Source organism: Muntiacus reevesi, chromosome 21, assembly GCF_963930625.1.
Source record: "Muntiacus reevesi chromosome 21, mMunRee1.1, whole genome shotgun sequence".
In the NCBI taxonomy this organism is placed as follows: domain Eukaryota; kingdom Metazoa; phylum Chordata; class Mammalia; order Artiodactyla; family Cervidae; genus Muntiacus; species Muntiacus reevesi.
In genome coordinates, this window is record NC_089269.1 from 10,736,543 (window position 1) to 10,757,899 (window position 21,357).

A 21,357-nucleotide genomic window follows, 5' to 3' on the forward strand; every position below is an offset into this window, starting at 1 on the left:
TGGGGTTTGTGTGTATTGTATTACGTTTTATATGCAGTGTACTTTGGGAGCACATAGGAAGCACTCAAAGAGTGGTTGACATTGTAATACTAGAATCTGTCTTCCTTGTAGATTGCATCAGTGTTTTAATGCGATGCCTCAGTAGCCAAAAATCTGACTCCTTGAGCCCCAGGAAGTTTTCCTGTTATTGCTCACTTGGTAATCCTGTACCAAACTGATGGCTGTCATCCTTCTGTTTTTCACTTTTTTTATAAATTTTTTTGTGTTCTGCACTTAGTCAATTATAAACTTTTCAAAAAGGGGAATTATCTCCCAAAGTCTTTCAAAATTTTGAAACTCACAATTCTCAGCTGACTCAAGCTGGTTTTACACTTGAAACTACTTTCCTAGCAAGTCTGCTACTAAAAGAAACTCTCAGTTTCAGAAAAACAGCAAATAGCTTTACTGTTTGAATTTAAAAGGATTTGCTCTTCTTGAATATCTATGGGTGAAATTTGTCAAATAATTGCCTAGCAATTTAGTGCATAATTCTTAAGGACAGAGATCAAACAAACTTTTAACTATTAGGGATATGGGCTTATTTTGTCTTTTGTTTTTTAACATAAAGGGTTAAGGACCTGGTCCATATGAATCTGGTTTATAGAGGGAGAGGGGGGTGTCTTTATGCCCATGTTGATCCTTAGGTGATATTACCTTGCTATTACTCAGGATATATCGTGACTTCATATGATCCACCTAAGATGCAAAATACAGGTGATATAATCACAACTTCCTGCAACATAGTATTTTCATATGCATCTGTTCCCATATAGTTCTCATATGTCAGTGGCCACAAAATTCACCTCAGAAACTTACCATAAATACCTCTCTGGAAGCCCTCAAAAATGGATTCAGTAGCTACAACGGAGCAAAAAAATCTGCATTTTAAATAAACTTTCTCCACTACAACTCTAACATGTTATTCTCACATAGGTAGTTCAAACCCCATGGTGAGGAACACTAAGTCTAAGGCAACAACCAAAGTTGGGATTTTTGCAAGTCTTTGCTCCCAGGAAGTAGCTAATCGTTTGAAGAAAACTGAGACTCCTAATTACTGGAATTAGCCTGGGTCCGCCAAATACTGCTTTCCTGCAATGTCTATTAACAACCTGCTCAGCCATTTCTATTGTGTTAATTTGGAGATTTTTGAAAGAGAACAGTCTTTTTTTCATTAACCCCTTTCTTTTAGAAAACAGACAAGCTGTTTGAACAGTAAAATTTTTCTTTTCCTGAAGCTGCTTCTAGAACATAAGTCTGTTCAACATCATGATGATTTCAAAACAGAATCGGGAGGAACGTTAAGTATGACCAGATGTTGTTTCCTACTTCTGAAGAACGCTGCTCTCTTTTTCTCCCCCTTCAGCTATGAATTCCAGGTGAAACCCAAAAACCCACTCGGTGAAGGGCCGCCCAGCAACACTGTGGCGTTCAGTACTGAGTCAGGTAATTACATCCGCCGGATTCCCAGCAAGGATGTAAAGGGTCAGAGTGTGTGCATGGCTTGTCTGAAACAAGCTAAACGAGGTAAAGCATTTCTTGATTTCAAAAACCCATCTATTTGAAAAATCAAGCCAATGAAGGTACCTTTTAAAGAAGCAACACCTGGGTTTTTCCTCATTTATTTTCATGTCAGAAAAACGGTAGGCTTATCAGTGTAAAAGAGTGGAAGTATGAGGTCAGGCTATACTCAATAGTGAACGAATGCTCCTCTCTATGCCTAGAATCAGAATGTCAGACTTAGGGAGCCAGTTGTATCCAGAAAGGGAATTCATGTGATAGCTTCTTATGATGAACAGCTGTGAAATGTTCTGATCTGGCCCAAGTTCCAGTTCCTTAACGAGATACATCTGCACAGCTGCAGTTCATGGCATCCTGGTGATTTTGTCAATATTTTTATGAAGCTTAAAAGAGGAAGATTTGAAAATGGAAGTGAAATCTAGTACAGCAAAAAAGACTCCTAACTCCTTAAACGACATAAAAAAGACATAGCTGAGTTTCTCCAACGCAGAACCATCCCCAAAACAAAGCTCAAATTTTCAAGTTTGGACTTTAGTAAGAGTGTATGTTGTCCAAGACTCTGTGACATCTGTTAAGCCCCCATCTTCTTTGCCGCGTCACTGGAATACTGGGACTTACCTAATAACTGTCTGCTGTTTCTCCTCAGCTGACCCAAGAGTGAGCGAGCCAGTTTCTGGTAAGTACCCACCTCGATGAGAACACAACCGCATGCTTTTCTACAGTGATTCAGCTCAGTGGGCATGGTAGAATTTTAGTCATGATTTCACTTTAGTCCATTTAGTCGTCATCTTCAATTACCTGTGAATGCTTACCTAAAATGTTCAGAAACGCTGACAGCCTATGATGTTTCAGGAACAAGCTGAGTATTCTGAAACCTGCTTTTCATTCATATAGCAGACCGGCTCAAATCTGTTTAAGATATAGCACCCTCACTTCCACTTTTGTTTGTGACTTTAGTTTATTTTCACTGCTCTTATATTCCACTGTGTAGGTTTAGGGTTATTCATTCTTTTTTTTTCTTAATTTTTTTATTGAAGGACAATTGCTTTACAGAATTTTGTTGTTTTCTGTCAAACTCATCTCCACTTTTAATAACAAGTCACATTAAAGCAACTGTTTACACTGTGTTTCTCTCAGAAAAAGAAACCTAATTTTGTTCCTGAAGTGATGCTAGGTTGAACATAGCGTAACTATGCAGAACTAATCAACTTCGACACATACTGCTCCAAGATTCGCCTATTGACAGAAAATCAATGGGGAGCTTACCTGTTTAAACACCTGTGTTTTTTTGCTCCAATATTTAGCACTGGAGAAAACCATGTGTCAGCAAGTTGACAATGAACTTTGCAAACTGCTTTTTAAAAAGCTTTTGAGATAGCTCTTGAGGACCCAAAGTGAGACACTAAACCCAAACCATGCGCTTTCTTCATGCAGCAGGAAGAGATGCCATTTGGACCGAAAGGCCCTTTAACTCGGACTCCTACTCAGAGTGTCAGGGCAAACAGTATGTCAAAAGGACTTGGTATAAGAAGTTCGTGGGGGTGCAGCTATGCAACTCGCTCAGATACAAGATTTACCTCAGTGACTCCCTCACAGGTAAGCAGCGGAGGCGCTCTGCAGCATCCGTCACTTAGGGCTTTCCCATGGACTCCGCCAGACACGGCAGAGAGATGGGTTTGAGTGAGGTGTTATTGGAATCTTAGGATCGGAGAAATGCGGTAAGAAGGTACATAATGAAAATGCAATTTCAAACAGTGCCATCATGGCAAAGTTGAATGTAGAGAAACTAGTCACATCCAAGGTCAATTATGTTACAGCCAACCCAGAATGAAAAGCTTACTGGGAGTAAAATGAGTGTATCTAACAATAATCATGGAAGGAGTATGACCTATTTAAGATTTTAAGTCTGTCAAAGACAAGAGCAAGGTTAAGACAATCAGCCAGAAAGGCTATAACCCCTTGCTCCAGACTCGGTGGGTTCTTTTCTCTTCTATATTCATACAGTAAGAATTTTAAACCCCAACATAGAAAGGTAGACATTTGTTCCATCATTTAACAAATGGTATCTGTTTTGTTCTGACGTTGCTGGGGACAACGCTGGACTGTTCCTGCCCCCCTTTTATAAGTCTGTGAAGCCCTTAGCTACATATTAACACATGACTTTTACAAAGTCATTTTCTTTGCATTCCCAACCATTTGTTCCTGCTCTTTGAAGCTTACAATCTAGTGGGGAGAGACAGAAAACAAATATGTAAATAAGAATTTCATATAGTACTTTGAAGGAAAAAAGAGGGATGAAAAGAAAATGGTGGAATGGAATGAAAGCTCCTTTAGTTAAAATGTTTAGGAAAAGCTTTCCTCAAAAGGTAATACTTGTGCTGAGAAGAAAACCGAGAAGGAACCAAGAAAGACCCAGGGATAAAGCAGCAGAGGTAGAGGGAAGATATCATGAAGACCTGGAGCAGAAACCCTCTCCGGTTTACTAGCGTGGCTGAGGCTTAGTACGGGGGAAGATCAGGCAGGCGTGCAGCCACGGGGAGCTTGGAAACCCGGTAAGGACTCTGGGTTTTATTGAGTGTAACAGAAGACTGCTGGAGAGAGTGATGGAGGCAAGTAACATTATCTGAGTTGCATATTTAAAAGATGACTCATCCGTGAGAGAAGGAGAGAAAGCACAGGGAAAAAGGCAGGAGTAACAGCAGGGATGCAGCTGGGAGATTCTGTCATTCCATTCAAGAACAGCGCGACTTGAACTAGAATGAACAGGTGGGGAAGTACAAGAACATGGAAGACGGATTATTTGAAACAATTTATTTCAGAGTTCTCCCAGATCAAAGAAATACTTCATGATCCTTTTAATTTCCAGGAAAATTTTATAACATAGGCGATCAGAGAGGCCATGGGGAAGATCACTGCCAGTTCGTGGACTCATTTTTAGATGGACGCACAGGACAGCAACTCTCTTCTGACCAGTTACCCACCAAAGAAGGTAGGTTTTCGGAGCTTGCTCAAAAGCAAGAGGCTTTTACAAATGAACCCAAAAAACATTCAGGCTGAGCAAAAAGTTAACGTGTCAGCTGCTCAGTCGTGTCTGACCTTTGCGACCCCAGGGACTGTAGCCCACCAGGCCCCTCTGCCCATGGGATTCTCCGGGCAAGAACACTGGAGGGGGTTGTCGTTTCCTCCAGGGGATCGTCTGGACCCAGGCATCAAACCCAGGTCTCCTGCACTGGCAGGTGGATCTCTCCTGTCTGAGCCATCAGGGAAGCCGTCAGGCTGAACAAAGCAATCACTTTAAAAATCATCTGTAGTCTTCCTACTCTACCTGCCAGCGAAAAACACTGTCTACATGAGACCTTAATGTTCGGACTTTAATAGCAGTGTCTCAACTTTCATCCCATTCCTTAAGACTCTGTTGCTTAGAGCCAATACATACACATACATTCTACTTTAAGAACACCTGAATTTGCAAAAGCAGCTATTGAAAGAAACTTTAAGCATTTCCCAGACTTAAATCATTCATGCACCCTTCAACCTGTGAGGACAAAAATATACCACAGCAGCTATTAATTTTAACTATTTCCCTCTCAGGCTATTTCAGAGCAGTTCGTCAGGAACCAGTCCAATTTGGAGAAATCGGTGGTCACACTCAGATCAATTATGTCCAGTGGTATGAATGTGGGACCACGATTCCCGGAAAATGGTAGATGCTGCAGTCACATTCAAAGTGCTTCCTGTTTCATCGTTTCAAACAATAATTGGAAACAGTATGGTATTTGTCACATGCATTTAAAGCTCTTTTGTTTACTATGTATAAAAGTCTAAAATCTAATAGCAATATTAGATGTTTATTAGAAAGATTGCTAAGAATATTTATCAGGTTTTACAAAGTCATTTTAAGAAAGCAAGATATTGATATTAACAGAATAACATTTTTGGGGAAGCTGGCTCCCTGTTCATGGTATTTTAAGAGATCATTTGTATATTATTTATCACACTGTTGTAATGATGTTCTGAGATACTTTTATAACAAAATTAACATCAAAAAACTAATATACTTTAAAAAAATATTTACATTTATTGTGTATTCTTCCTACTGTTAATTCCATAAATCTCTACTTGGCTTAACTTATTAGATCAGATTATCGTCAGCATATTATATCTGGGGAGAAAAGGTCCTAATATTCACATGTTTATTTAAACTGCAACCTTTTAGCAATAGCTGAGTAACTTTTGAAACATTTAAACAGCCATTTGTGCTAATATACATTTCATTAATTATCTACAAATGATTGCAAAAGTTGTTTGAATCAGTAAATTTCAGTTGAAAATGTAACTGAGAATTTGATATATCATTTCAAAAATAGGTATTTTGTTCTTTCTCTACCCATAAACATTGTACAATGTCTGAATGTTCTTTGTCAAACTATCCCTTTAAGCAGTTGTGTCGGTGCTGTTTTGAATTCTAATCAAGCTGTGTCCGAAGACTGCGGTGAAGTCTAAGCGTGAAAGGAAAGGCCGATGAGAGGCCAACCGTTTTATGACGTTTACTCTATTTTCACACAGACGATCTCTAGGGAATGAACGCATCAGAGGCTGTTTTCTTAATTCTAACCACCTGTAATGCAAATCCGACTTATTTCTTTCAAACAGTATTTCCTCCTCCACTGGGGAGGAGACAGGAACGCCCCATTGGTGCCCTCATTCTTAAAGGACCTTTCTGCGCTTACCTTTCAACAGGCTTCAGTTTTATCAATACTTCATTTTATATTTTTCAAACAGTATAAACTCTACAATAAAGAGATGTAGTTTTTTTTAAGACTGAGTCCTTCATTTCTGAATGGTTGATTTCTATAAAGAAAATCGCAGGTTGTTTAGGATCTACCGAGCCCCCTTGCATCTTTTAACAGTGTATCTACTGTGTTTATATATATTGCTAATAATCATCTTGATCCATTTTAAAGTTTCGTCATTTAAAACCAAAATCAGGACAAAAGGCAACAGCATTGTGCGTCTCTGAATAGAAAGGCCTAAGACAGATAAAATGCCTGTATTTCAAGACCAAAACATCAATTAGGATTTTTCTCATATATATACACATATATAGAATATCAAAGACTAAATTAACTTCCAAGACCACTAATGGATTCAATCACCTTTATTAACCTATCAATGTTACATTTTATACATAATAGCTAGTCCTCTCAAAGGAATCTACTTTAGTACATCGTGTTAATAATAAAAAGCCAAGTAAGAGGGCTGAACTTCAACCTAGCATTTTAATATCCTCTGGACAAGGCAAGCTAGAAAATCAATCACTTTGCACACATGTAAGTAGTGTTCCAAAATAAGTAGGAAGCTGCTATACTTTTAAGCAGGGGAGGGAAAAAACTTCCATTTTGGTCTTTTATCTTCCAGCAAATTATACTTTCAATTAACAGCAATAATGGTATCATAAAAAAATGCTCTGCTTTTTAAATTCCTGAACTTCAATACAAATTAAAATAGTAGTATTGGAGTCTTTTGGGAGGCAGACAGCTAGCAGCTACGCTCCTCAGAGTACCTGAGCCTCTCTATCGATAACCCGGCCCAGGCTGGGTGTAGCCCTGACCGAAGGGAGGACGGCTACGCGCGTACGGGTTGGACCCACTTGTCAGAGGGCTCATGCTACTTCCAGGGGGGGGGGTGAAACCTGATCGTGGCTGGTAGGCCCCGGGCTGGCTCGGAGCCATTCCCGGTTGCGAGGCAGGGGCCACGGTGTAACTAGTGGGCTGAGACGTCTGGGTAGTGTAGGTTTGTGGAGGGTAACTGCTCGCCTGGTACTGCTGCGGAGGCTGAGCAGGCAGCTGCTGAGGCTGGCCAGAAAAGGCAGGTGCCGGCGCCTGGGAGGTGGGTTGCTGGCCGTATCCTGGGAACTGCTGAGGTTGTTGGGGTCCAGTCTGCTGACTATAGCCTGCTGAAAAGGCAAAACATACACCTCTTTCTTTTGGTGAACATTTTCCAGAGAATTAGTCTTACTGTTATGGACAAAAAAATAAATGAGAAATTTAACAAACTTAATCCTAAGTATTTATGTAGCAAGTAGAGTAGTGGATTTTATATTTCAAGACCATATAGTAACAAAGAAGCATTTTCTAGACAATTTTGTAAACCCTCTAAAATGAAAACCACTATATATACAGATCTCTTCTACTTCAACTCCTTCTAGACTGTATAATCCCTGAGAGTAAACTCCTGTTCTAGCATAACTCCCGGTAGAGAGTATATGCTCAAATGATAAACGTGGTAATTAATGCAAAAGCTAGTCATTAACCTGGTTTTGAGGGGCCTGTTTAATAATAGTACCAAATAAACACAATGTAGAGAATGGACGTTTTTAAATGAATCAATGCTGCTACAAGTACAACTGACTATGTTAGTGAGATGCTTTTTAGGCTTATTCATCCTATAAAAATTAAAACATTTAAGAATAAACATTAAGTGCCCATTTTCACAATCCTTAAAATCGTTTAGATTTGGTATCATGGTTTTACCTTTACAATAGCAGCAACAACATAACAGAAAGCATATCATACTGCCCCACAAAAATGAACACCTATATTCATTAGTTACTAGGATGTAAAGCTTTTTTAAAAGAAAAGGTCTGCTTCACTAAAAACTTTTATCTCTACCATGAAACACACCTGCAGCTACTTGCAATGAAACCTCTCCATTGACTGGAATCCTGTCAGCATTAAATACCAGATACATAAGAAAATTATTAAAATATGTACAACCCTGCATTAAAAAATAAACAAAAAGGATTGAATGAACTGAGTATATTCTGAACTCACCTTGAACCTGGGTTCAAAATTTACTCATGAAAGAAAGCTTTTGACACTGTCCATGAATAAAACTGGAAAAGGTCACAGAGGAAAACTGCCAAACCAGCAGAGTGCCAAAGATGGTCCAATGTTACCACCACCACTAACAGTCTCCAAGCAGAGTATTTAGGTGACTATTTCCATATCTCCCAATTTCAAGTTAATAGGACTAGCAGGATCAGAAATACAAAGATAATACTTTGAAAGGAACTAAACTTTACTCAGTGAAGATCCTAACTAAAATCATTAACAGCAAGCTTAATTTTTAACAAGTAAATCAAATACCTAATGCATTTTACTCATGGCAGTACCTAAATACCAAACTAAATTCATGAAAAAACCTTGATGTCATACAATTTCTCCTATCCTCTACATAAAAACATAAAAAATTTTTTTACTCTAAGTTTTTGAACAGAAAGTTTTATACTGAAAATGTCTATTCAATTTAAGATTGTGAGAAAAAAAAAAAAAAAGCTGTGTTTTCATCCTGCCAACTGATATCTAAATTGGCTTTTCAACAGACTGTGGGGACAACTAAATTTTTATTTTTTGAGAGAGAGGATAATGCCTAAGAGCCTAAGTTGCTGTTTCATTAGCAATCTACTGTCTTTGACCATAATATAAAATACCTCTGTATATATAAACCCTTCCTTCCACTACCATCCCCTCCCTTGAAAAACAAAATAACTTTGGTGAAAATCACCATAAATGGCAAGAAATGGAAATTCTGTGGTTGTCTGAATAAAGTAAAATTAAAGGACAAAAAGTCACGTGGTCCATGAAGCCTAAAATATTTACTATCTCGTTTTTTTTATGGCAGAAAAGTCTGCCAAGCTCTGGCTGGGGCTGAGAGTGCAGAATGATGTAGGGAAGTCATTAACTGCAAAGTAAGTGTACCGGGTTCTGGTCTAGCTCCCCAACTAAATGGCTGCTTGTCCTTCGATGCATCACAACTCTTTGGACCCTAGTTGCCTCATTTACAAAATGAATGGGTAAGACAAGATCAGTGGCTCCCAATTCTCACTACACTTTAGAATGACCTGCAAAGCATTGAGATACCAATGCCTGAACCCCACCCTTGACCAAATAAAACAAGATCTCTGGGAGTAGAGCTCAGGTACCTGTAAGTTTCAAGAAACACCTCTCCAGGTGATTCTGAAGCATAGTGAAGATGGAAATTGCCAGGATTAGACAGTAGAGTGAAAAAAACTTATTATTTCTACAATCGCCAATATATAATTTTTAATAGATTTTCTCTAAAAGACTGCATTCTGAAAATAACCTTCCCCCAATATTATAGTTCAAGTTTAAATTCATTCCACCTAGTTTACATAAAAACTAGCAGCTACAGGTTAAGTCACTCTACAGCAAATCCAATCCAAATAAAAATTGCTCTCTGTGTTAAAATATGTCAAACTACAATGGTAGAATTTTATGGTCTAATTCAGGCAGTCAGCACATGTTTTCCTGTAAAGGACCAGATAATAAATATTCTAGGCTTTGGGGACCACAGGGTCTCTGAAACTTTTAACTAAAGCGGTGGCGTTTTCACAATAAATTTCAAGTAGTTTAGAAAGATAAATAACAGAGCGATGTACTTGCTTTAAGCATAGTTGTGCCCTGTCATTCTCTATTGAGGAACATGGTTTTAGACTTTTTTGAGTGGGAGTTCCTTTGGCTCACTGACAAAGTCTACTATGTGGAGCTTTAATCTCAGACTTTTCAATGATACCTAAGTTAATATTTATATTAAATGAGAACATGTAGACAACTCCTTTTAAACTAGTACTCTAGAGTTATGCCTGGCTTCCAACGATGGTTCCTACTAGCTGTGATGTACTGACCCAAGGTAAGTTGCTTAATCTTTCTGTACCTGAAATAGGGACTGATAATGAGGCTAACTTCCCCCCAGGTATTTATTGTGTGTTCATAGCTCATTTTTGTATTGTAATCTAATTTTTTAAAATTACAGTTGAAATTCTGATACTTAAATATTTTACTATAAAACAAGATTGAACATAAATTGTCATATAAAAAGTAAAAATTACCAAATTATAATTATTTGAATTATAATATTCCAAGCTATATGGAGAGATTTTTATGTTCTTAGTTGTCTGAGTTACATTTCAAACAATTCTACTTTCATGGACTGTTTTCAGTATTCCTACATACTTCTGGGAGATTTAAAAACCTATGCAACTTAATTTGGCTCTTATTTAATAAGATCACCTCTTTTTACATACGAGGGAACTGTTAAAAAGTGTTTTTCCAAGTAGTGGAGTACACTGGGATAATGTGCTACAAAAAAGAGGAAAAAACGGTGCATTTTTGTAGCTCCACATCACCAAGCAGGTAAGCTGATCACATGAGGAGGAGATAATTTTGTATTAAAAACTTTTTATACTACAGGTCATGACTGAATCATCTACTGTGACTGTGTTTTACCCGCCCACTGGAACTGAAATGGTGATTTACAGTTAAAATTTCTATGTAAGATATTTATAAATAAGTGATAGAAATGTTATTCCCCCCCTAAAAAACAAATACTTCATACTTACTCTAACAAGCAAGGAAACAGGAGGAAGGAATTTAAGTTTCATGAACACAGACACGGCTCCCCCCAGGCGCCCGCTCACCTGAATACTGCACACCGTACTGCTGCGGCGCCGGCGGGGGCGCCTGCGGCTGCTGAGCGCCGTAGGCCGGCTGCTGCGGGAACTGCTGGTACATCTGGCCTGGGGGGAGACGGGCAGAGGGCAGGGTTCACTCGGCAGAAGAGAAACCTCTTTAAGGCGCCTTTAGCTCCCTCCCCATTCACACACAAGCGAAGACACAGAACGTTAACTGTGTTAACACAGTTCCTCGTCAACTGTCTATGAAGAAGAGAACAAGGAGCAATTGAACAAGTGTGGCGACTGCTGTGGATGAACTGTGGAGAACTCTAGCTGACATCAGATAACGAGTGGGTGCTTCAGAAACTCCAGAAAAACAAAGGTTTTCAAACTCAGCCGCCAAAAGATATGTGCTACTAATGTTCAGTAAAAATCAATAAAGAAAAATGTGAAAAAAGGGACAAATAGCATGAATAGCTGCTGTGATTTCCAAACATGTAAGGATTTACTGGTTCACATCTTTATCCTCTCTACCATTTTACAGTTGCTCCAATGGTGGATTTAGCTAGATCTAATGCCTTGAGCAGCAATAAAACTTGCTGTAATATCTAGCTGGCACTTAAATTCTTTAAAAACCTCGCTAGTATTTAAATCTTTAAAACAACTTTATGTTGCTGACACTTTAAAAATATTCAAATTATCTGCTGTTAATCAAAAGACTACAGGTAAATAGTATACTTTCAGCAGAAAAAGACAGCGACTAAAAGTCAATGCATCAGCCAGCGCCATTCACACTGAGGCGCAGGGAATAGCTAGTTCCCAGGGGCTGAGATCTCCAGACGGAACCCGCTTCACTGGCTGGGCGTCCAGTCTTAGTTCTGCCGCACTACACGCGGTGTGCCCGGGCTGACGGCTGGCTTACTTCCCAGCAAGCAGCGCTATGCCCTCATGACGGGGATAAAGCTGGAAGAGCAGTGCATACACTGACATGCACGCACCACTGCGAGCAGCGCTGCCAGCGGGAAGCCGCGGCAGGACGTGGGGAGCCCAGGGCAGCGCTCCGATGACCTGGAGGCGGGATGAGCGGGGCGGTGGGGCTTATAGGGAGGGGTGCACATGTGCGCGGAGCTGACTGACACAGCCCTCCAACAGAAGCCAACACAGCACTGTGAAGCGACTACCTCCAAACAAAAGTTTTTCAGAAAAATTTGCTTATTTTTAAGCTATTAATGCTCTTCCCAAATACAGAAACCAACAAGAACTTTGTTAAACACTTTAACACTTCAAGATTTATAGACTACATAAAAATACTACAGACGTTAGCCACCTTTTAGAAGATACTGCCTTAATCCTAGATTGTATCTCAAAACTAAATTTTGGAACAGAAGTGACAAGGATCTGATACAGAAATATGATAAAGGGGGGGAAATACATGTAGCATTTGACAATGGGTTCTAATTCTTAGAAAATAGAAGGATTAACTCTACAATACAAAAATGGGCAAAGATCATGCAATGACTATATGAAGGGGAAAAAGTCAACTTCATTAGCAGTCCCTATTTCAGGTACAAAAAAGAATAAGCAACTTACCTGGGGGCTATGCATCATAATAGCTAGTAAGAACCATCACCAAAACCCACACGTAAGTCTAGATTGCTACTTAAGGAGTTTTATACATGCTATCATCAAGAAGTCTGAGATTAAAGCTCCATATAGTAGACTGCTGCCAAGGAGCCCAAGAAACTCCCAACTCAAAATTTTAAGTCAAATTGTTTTCCTCAATGAAAAATGACAGGTACTACAACTCTTCCTGAAGCCAGTGCTCCATTTTTTTCTTCATTTTGTGAAGAATGCCACCCCTGGGATTAAACTCCGTGTGAAAATGCCACCCCTGGGATTAAACACTATCTCAACAAAGTATTTCTCTAACTTATTTTAAACACACTTCCTTTAAGTCCAAAACGGGACTCTCATGCTCTGTCACAGTATTCTGAAAATTAAGAATTCTGTGTTCAGTTGTAAATGAGGAGGAGTAACTTGACCTAGTTGAAGGAGAGAGCTACAGGGTATAGTAAGTGAAAAAGCAAGGTGCCAACACAGTTCACAGTAAGCTATGATTTGAGGGAAAAAAAATATTATTTTTGCATTGTATTTTCTGAATTGATGGTAGAAAAAAGTAAAAGCAATAAAACATATTACCTAAGAGAAAGAGAATAGGATGAAGCAAAGAGTAATGGTGAGGCTTCTGGGACTGTAATTGTGACACAGATTGGTAGTCAGCCTCTGTGATGACCCTCAATGACTCCTGCACAGGTATAGTATAAGATAATGGGTTGACATCCTCATATTTTTAGAAATTAGAGAGATTAACTCCATAATACAAAAAATTAGCAAACAACAAGCAATAAATACATGTGTATTCATTCTCATGTGTAGTCCCCTCACACTGAATCGGGCTGACCTATATACCATTAGTACCTGGCATGCTGAAGTTCATGGGGTCACAAAGAGTCGGACATGACTGGGCAACAGAACAACTTATGCCATTAGAATATAAAAAATAATGTTGACATTTCTGAGGACAAGTAGTGAAAGACAGCCATCTCCTTTTAATCTGTCTTGACCACTGGCTCTGGTGGAAGTTCCCATGTCATGAAGTCACCTAGGCAGCCCATGAGATCCATTTGGTGAGGAAATGGAAGTCTCTTGCCAACAACTGTATAAAGGAGTCTTCTTAAGATATGAATTCTTCAGTTCAAATTAAGCCTCAGATGACTGTAACCTCTCAAGAAACCCTTAACCAAAACCTTCAAGCTAAGCTTCTCCCTGGACTGTGAAGAAAGCTGAGCACCGAAAAATGGATGGTTTTGAACTGTGGTGTTGGAGAAGACTCTTCAGAGTCCCTTGGACTGCAAGGAGATCCAACCAGTCCATCCTAAAGGAGATCAGTCCTGGGTGTTCATTGGAAGGACTGATGCTGAAGCTGAAACTCCAGTACTTTGGCCACCTCATGCGAAGAGTTGCCTCACTGGAAAAGACCCTGATGCTGGGAGGGATTGGGGGTGGGAGGAATAGGGGACGACAGAGGATAGGATGGCTGGATGGCATCACTGACTCGATGGGCATGAGTTTGAGTAAACTCTTGGAGTTGGTGATGGACAGGGAGGCCTAGTGTGGTGCATTTCATGGGGTCGCAAAGAGTCGGACACGACTGAGCGACTGAACTGAACTGAAGCTTCTCCCAGATCCTTGATTCTGAAACTGTGAGATAATAATTTTTTGCAGTTTTAAGTATCTATGTTTTAGCATAAACTGTTATACAGCATGTTCACATACAGTTTTGACTTTAGAAACATGTAGGGTTGACAGCTATTTAAAAAATAAAAAGACTTAAGACACATAATTAAATGAAAAATTTAAATGAAATTCATTTAATTAAATGAAAAATGAACCCTGAGAGACCGCTAATTTGAAAAAGTCCCCACTACCATTCGTCCAACAGGACAAATCTAAAAGTACCGAGAATAATTAGGAATCTATTACAAAAGTGCCCCGTCGTTTAAGGCTGTTTGGGGAGATTTGTTTAACTTGACGGGTAAACAGTCACTTGCTTCTGGGGCTGAAATACATCCTGTCACACTACCTGACCCCTTTATACAGATAGAGCACCACCTGGTGACTTTTAAAGTAAAATATGGGGCTTTAAAAGGCCTTACATGCAGAAGCAATTCAAAGGAAGACTATCTGAACATCTAGAAGGAACCCTAAATCAGTAAGCCTGAGGGCGTGTTCTGCAGCGCTCCAAGGGTTTCAATGAGGCCTGCTGTTCTGAGCTTGCAATCTCCTTCAACAACAGCAATGACCCCCTTACTTGTTTAACAATTGAGCTTTTATTTTACATTCTGTTTCATTTAGGACTAAAGACAATCTCGAAAACCACTGATTTGGTCCACTTTTCACAATTTACAGTGTGGGAGAGTATCAAAACCCGGAGAGATTAAACTGTTCACCTGAGGACATGAAATTTAGAGAGGAAAAAGTCTGATTTAAAATATACTGCTTTTCCTATAAAAGACTTATTGCTAACTGCATAAAAATATAAAAGGCTATTTATCTTTCAAAAAAAAAACTAAAGTTATGCTTAACCTTTGCTTTTTAAATCTTCTTAAATTACAAAAATAATACACAGTTGCAAGAGGGGAAGGGAGAAGGAAATAAAATAGAACCTAAAAATTATGCCTTATACTTTTTTAGGGTTTTTTTCCTTAATATTCAGAAGCATACCTGACATTGTTTATTCAGTTTTTTAACCCGAAACCATACTATGTTAGTACGTCAAAAATACTGACAATTGTACTCACAGCATGAACGAACATGTAAGCTTTTCACCATCACCAGAAATGTCCTAATAAACATTTCTGCACATGCACCTTCCCACGCATGTGCTCTAAGCTCTATTTTACCTTCGCTCTGACCTGCTTGAGCCTGAGCTCCTGTATAGGGCGGCTGCTGCGGCTGAGCTCCCGGCGGGTGAGCTGCGGACGAGGAGGAGGCAATGCTGTCGGGCGTCCCTGACCGGTCTTCTGCAGGAGCGCTGGGAGGCCCTGGGTGGTCAGGAAAAGTCAGCTCAGTTTCCAGTACAAGATCTGTCCCCAACAAGCTCAGTCAGTAAGCTCGGTTAAGAGACTAAAAGTAAAGTGCCACAGAAGAAGCATAGCCCAAAGGCAGCCTTCTAACTGATGTGTGTAGATATACTGTTTTCCTTTGCTCCGATCCCACAAGAATCCAAAGCTACGACTGGAAATCCTTCCCTAGAGTGCAGTGCTACATTCCTGAGTCCTAAACTCACCTCGGCACTACAAAATATCCACCTCTTTATACAATCTATTTGTAGATCAACCAAAAGTATCATTTCACCCTTCAGTGGGTCTCCACTGCCCCTAAATGAAGTTCAACTTCAACCCTCTAGTTTGATCTTCAAGGCTCCAAATATTTCTCACAATTCCTTTTCTCATAGGCTCCTATTCATTCCCCCAAGTGATCATTAATTGCCATTCCCTCCACAGTTGCAGTTTTATCTAAAACATTCCTTAAATAGCCCTCCACACTTCTAGTGAGCCTTCTTCACTCATAAATACTTTTCTCCACTTGTGAACTTCTATAGAGTATACTTCTGTTAGGACTTTACCAACTTCCACTCTGCATTTCTAAACAGAAAAGTCTTCCCTCTTAGACTAGGAGTTCTTTTGGCCAGGCACCCTTCTGATTCTGTCTCACAAAGTCTACCTCTTAATATATACATGGAACCACTCAAAATTCTTTTAAAATAATGAACAAAGAAGTAAATGGAGAGAATCTGCTGTAGTTCTAATACTATAATGAGCAAAAAAGACATTCTGAAGACATAAACCTGCTTCTCTAAGTTCTTTTTGTTTGTGCAACACAGAACAGTATGGTTGGAAGCACTGGTTTGGGAGCCAGACTGCCTAGGTTCAAATCCCAGTGCCGCCACTTAGCAGCTCTAAACCCAGGCTTGCTACCTGATCTCTTTCTGTATTTCATCTGTAACCAAAGCAATACTAATTCCTACTTCATAAGGTTACATAAGGGTTATGAGTTAATAAGAGCTTATAGCAAGTGCTTATAAAAGTAATTTTATGGGGCGGGGCAAGAGGCATAGGGGAATTAAGAGCTCTAAACTACTATATATACAATAAGTAAGCTATAAGAATATATTATACATCACAGAAAATATAGCCAATATTTTATAACTATAAATGAAACATAACCTTTAAAAATTGTAAATCACTATGTTGAACATCTGAAACTTCACATAATATCATAGCATCAGCTATACCTCAACAAAAATATATATTAAAAATAAACATTAAAACATTATTAAAATATGTTAAATATATCAATATGGCTAATATAAAGTATATTTTAAATGAAAATCTAAAAGTGATTATATAACAAGAACTTTTAAAAGTGATTACCACCTAAAAAACTCTACGTAAGTACTTGTTATTAGTAGCAGATTAATTTCCCTGAGGCCAAACCTCTATCCTTTGCACTGGTCTATCCCAAAACTTACTAGCACTGTGTTAGGCGTACAGTTGGAAGCTGACTGTTCAGGTATTCATGAGAACCTAAACTAGGATAATGGTAGTGGCCATGCAAGAGAAACTGCTGAGTGCTAGAGTGAAATGTATGGTCACTCCTGTGCACGCCATTTCACTGATGTTTATCTAAATGTAGACAAATACACACACGTCCCTAAGAAGGGTAACACAGATAACAAAAAGACTATGTTATTATTCTAAAAAACATTACTTCAATTCCTCTTTTCTCCCTGCAGGTAAGCTGTTACTGTTGCTTATCCTGTTGTTAATGCTTTATCCCTCCTTCCCAAGTCTCCATTCACTACAGCTGCCGAGTAACCCAGGTAACTACAAAGTATCCTGGGATTTTCTATGTGTGAGGTCTTTCCTACTTCAATTCAACATACAAAGCTACCAGAAAAATGGTCTTCAAATACAATACAAATCATAGTGATCATATTATTCTGGTCTATACTATATTCTTCATTAAACTTTTAAGCCTAACCTCGTATATAACGATTTACTCCCTCCACTTGGCATATCTTGAAGTCATATATTAAGAAGCTGTAATATTAACTTGTGTTTCAGTTAATCTACAAAAGTTTCTGTTTTTCAGATAGACCACTTATCTGATGTCTTCTTTTGCCAACAACATACATGGTATACAAGTATTTGTCTTTTCCAGAATGTTACACAATTCTCTTTGATAAATAACCCCATAAAAATCTCAAAGAAAAAGAAAGTTAATAGAAAAATCCTATCTTTCCACTTACTGATAATGACAAAGTAAACTGATCAGGTGAAACCTCCCAAAAATAACAATTTAAAACCCTGGTCAAAAAAGAAGAAAACAACTACTTCAAACTATTGGAAGTCAGCCAAATGTTGGCAAACACCAGGAAAGAGTTTACCCTCCATGGAATTACAGTGGGCAAGAATAGCAAACCGTGATCCCTGCAGCTTCAACTGCAGAAAACCAGTGTTAACTTCACGGTCGGCTACATAGCTAGAAATCTGAGGAAAACCCACTGAGGAAGGAATGAGAAGAAATGAGATCTAAAGTCTGAATACAAGCTCCAAAGCCCCAGCTGACCATAGAATTAGGTGGGGAGAGGGTGACACCAAGAGGGCACAGAATAAAAAGCAGCATCTGGAGCTGAAAGGGCTGAGCAGAGCTGCCAGGGGCTCCACTCTGGGTGAAAAAGGAGTGGTGTGAGTAAGTGTTAGAGCAACAGTACAAAAACCCTCACAAGACTCTAAGACAAAAATACCTTAATAAAGGGAACAGAAATACAATCCTAACCACCTAAGGGCTTCCTTGGTGTCTCAGATGGCAAAGATCTGCCTGCCATGCAGGAGACCCAGGTCTGATCCCTGGGTCAGGAAGATCCCCTGGAGAAGGGAATGCCCACCCAGTTCACTATTCTTGCCTGGGGAATTCCACGGACAGAGGAGCCCGGTGGGTTCGCAGAGTCAGATACGACTGAGCGATTAACACTGACACAATATTAATGAATGAAAAGGCAAGGGATCTTAACAGAAAAAAAATTAAAACTATAAAAAAAGCCAAATGGAAATTCTAAAGCTGAAAGCACAATAAATGAAAGGGGAAATTCACTAGAAGGGTTTAATAGCAGATTGACAATGGAAGGAAAAACACTAGTGAACTTGAAGAGAGATCAACAGGAATCATTCAATCAGAACACAGAGAAAAAAGAGTGAAGAAAAAGGAACCTCAGAAACCCATGGGATAGTATCACGCTCCCCAGCGGATGTGTAATGGGAATCCCAAAAGAGAAAAAGCAGAAAAAATGTTGAAGAAATGATGCCCCCCCCAAAAAAAGAAAGAAAGAAATGATGCCCAAAATATACAAAGAAAGCACAGTAAAGACACTGTTTGAAGGTTAAAAACATTCAAATAAAAGCACTTTCTGCACTAAACTGTCCAGAACTCGACATTTAAAGTTAAATTTCCCTAATTTAAGATCAGAAGAGAGACTCAGCCATCAAACGTAATCTGAGTCCAGCGAGAAACCTGAAATAAGATTCTAAAGTGATTCGTATTTTTAAAAAAGTAAACCCTCTGAATTCTACTTTTGATAAAATTTACTTGAACCAATCAGGGGTTATTCATTAAAAAGGAGCATTCTACTGACTGGCAGAGGGCACGAGAAAGCTTTGCAGGGAGCTGGAAATCATCTGCCTCTTGATCTTGTTGGTGTTTTACACAGGTGTATATATACGTAAAGACTTACTAAGATGAGTCCTTAAGATTTGAGCACTTCACCATTTGCAAGTTATCCTCTATTAAAGAAGAAAGGGGAAGAATGGAAGGAGAGGGAGGATAAAGGATGCGAGGAAGGCACTAACTTACCTGAAACCTGATCATCTGTTAAGCCAAACGCCGACATGACATTTTTATTGATTTCATCTTGGTTTTTTAAAGGATCGAAAGCTGACATACTTGCTGCCATAACCTGAGTAGACTGTTTACCAGAAGAATCAGCAGCAGCAGGCTTTTCTTCCCTACCATCCACAGTATCTATAAAAGAAATAAGCAAAAACTTGTTTCTATTTTATCTATATTCAGTAAGGCCTAAAAAATACATGAGAGCGAAATACATATGTGCATAAAGTGTGGAATGGTGAGGGTATCTCTGAGTACAGGATTATAATTTTCCTTTCTTCTTTGTTCCTATTTATACTTTTTTTTGTAAAATAGGGGGCGAGGTCAAAAAGAAATGCAAGATAAGTAATACCTTTTATAAAAAATTATATCTATGTACTTCCCTAAGAATTATCAGATAAAGAAAAAAAAAAATACAAGCATCTTTACACAGAGAAATATTTTACCCTTCTTTCTGGAGTCCTGTGACATATATCCTAGTATCAGACACATATTGTGCACTAATGCTTTATTTTCTAAAAGGATAAAAAGCTTTCTAACTAAAGTTATGATTATCAACTTTTATGCTTTACTTCTACTTATCTATTGGTACATGGAAACCTCAAGCCAACACATATTTTACTATGTCTTTCTTTAAAATACTTATTACAGATAAAGATGTGTGTCTGAAATTTGCTCAAAACAACATGGGAGGGGTGGAAATGTGTGAGTATAGATGTCATAATACTATGAGTTGATAACTGGTGAAGCTGTGACGGTTCATGGGATTCATTATACTATTATGCCTACTTTCGTACATATTAAAATTTTTCCATAATAAAATATTTTGAAAAGTAGAATTTTAAACATTATGAGCAGGAAAAGTTTTAAACCACCCACTTTTCTTCTAAGGATACTAAGGTTCTAAACACATTTATACTACTACCTTGTGAAAGAAAAGATTCAAGAATAACGAACATTTTATAAATAGAAACTTGTAATATTAAAAAAACATTACAAACTAAACAAGTAAACAAAAAGCAAACTGCTAACCATTTACTGAGGTAACTGATGTTATCAATTCCTTTCTGTTACCAACCAAGTAAATGAGCATTAGATCATCTCTATGACCATGACCAAAATTGATTTTGTGAAAAAATGTTATGAACCAAGTGGACTATAAGTACACACAGGCTTGCAGCTCTTTTATTCTTATCATTCCTCTAGTTACAATAGTATCTCCTAAATCTCGGTAGGAAAACTTTATAAGTAATCCTTTAAAATGCCTGCCAGTCATCCATCTTCCTCACCAACTTCCCTCCTTCAATTCTAAGACCATATCCCAAGAGCATATCACACCAATTTTAGGATTATTTCCCTTCACACTGCTATCTTTCAATACCTATGCATCCTTCCACTTATGGCAAACTAAATTCATCAGGAAACACAATATATATCCACTAGCCTACTATCTGCTCCAGTAGCTACTGCAGATACTTCAACAGGTCAGTCCAGTATTTAAGGTGACCCACACATCATCTGACTCACGGAGGAAAGCAACTGTCCAGCAAGTGCACTGCAGAAGTAGAGTGCTGCAGGACATAGGGAGCTACGTTTTAGGTGAGGGCAAGCCACAGGATTCGAAAGAGCTCTGACAGCTGACTGGTAGTAGTTTTTTCTGGTGAACTACACGTTCTGATGTTTCTGAAAGTTTCTGATGCAGTTTATTTTAGGTTTTTGTTTCTTTTCTCCCCCCTTGAGAAGATTATTAAATCAGAATATGTTCTAACAGCTTAGAAGCTTAGGAAACTTCATAAAAGGAAGGAGGGTCAAGAGTT

The 21,357-nt window shown here is 38.7% G+C and overlaps 2 protein-coding genes across 5 annotated transcripts in view; one reads left to right on the forward strand and one right to left on the reverse strand.

The window, feature by feature from the left end:
* The window catches only part of ABI3BP (ABI family member 3 binding protein), a 265,954-nt gene extending 259,580 nt beyond the window's left edge, over window positions 1-6,374 (forward strand). Inside the window, exons 60-64 of the mRNA XM_065913797.1 lie at window positions 1,403-1,482; window positions 2,204-2,233; window positions 2,992-3,153; window positions 4,424-4,546; window positions 5,149-6,374. Coding sequence (XP_065769869.1) covers window positions 1,403-1,482; window positions 2,204-2,233; window positions 2,992-3,153; window positions 4,424-4,546; window positions 5,149-5,264 — 511 coding nt within the window. The 3' untranslated portion in view covers window positions 5,265-6,374. The remainder of the gene's footprint in view (window positions 1-1,402; window positions 1,483-2,203; window positions 2,234-2,991; window positions 3,154-4,423; window positions 4,547-5,148) is intronic.
* Window positions 6,375-6,700: 326 nt separating this feature from the next.
* Window positions 6,701-21,357, reverse strand: part of TFG (trafficking from ER to golgi regulator) — a 31,056-nt gene continuing 16,399 nt past the window's right edge. Inside the window, exons 5-8 of one of the 4 annotated variants that reach the window (XM_065913801.1) lie at window positions 19,508-19,675; window positions 15,508-15,636; window positions 11,057-11,155; window positions 6,701-7,510 (exon numbers count right to left, since the gene is read on the reverse strand). In XM_065913801.1, the coding sequence (XP_065769873.1) occupies window positions 7,131-7,510; window positions 11,057-11,155; window positions 15,508-15,636; window positions 19,508-19,675 (776 nt within the window). In that variant the 3' untranslated portion in view covers window positions 6,701-7,130. Of the gene's footprint in view, window positions 7,514-11,056; window positions 11,156-15,495; window positions 15,637-19,507; window positions 19,676-21,357 lie in introns of all 4 variants that reach the window. The other 3 variants (XM_065913800.1, XM_065913799.1, XM_065913798.1) reach the window with 3 other exon arrangements.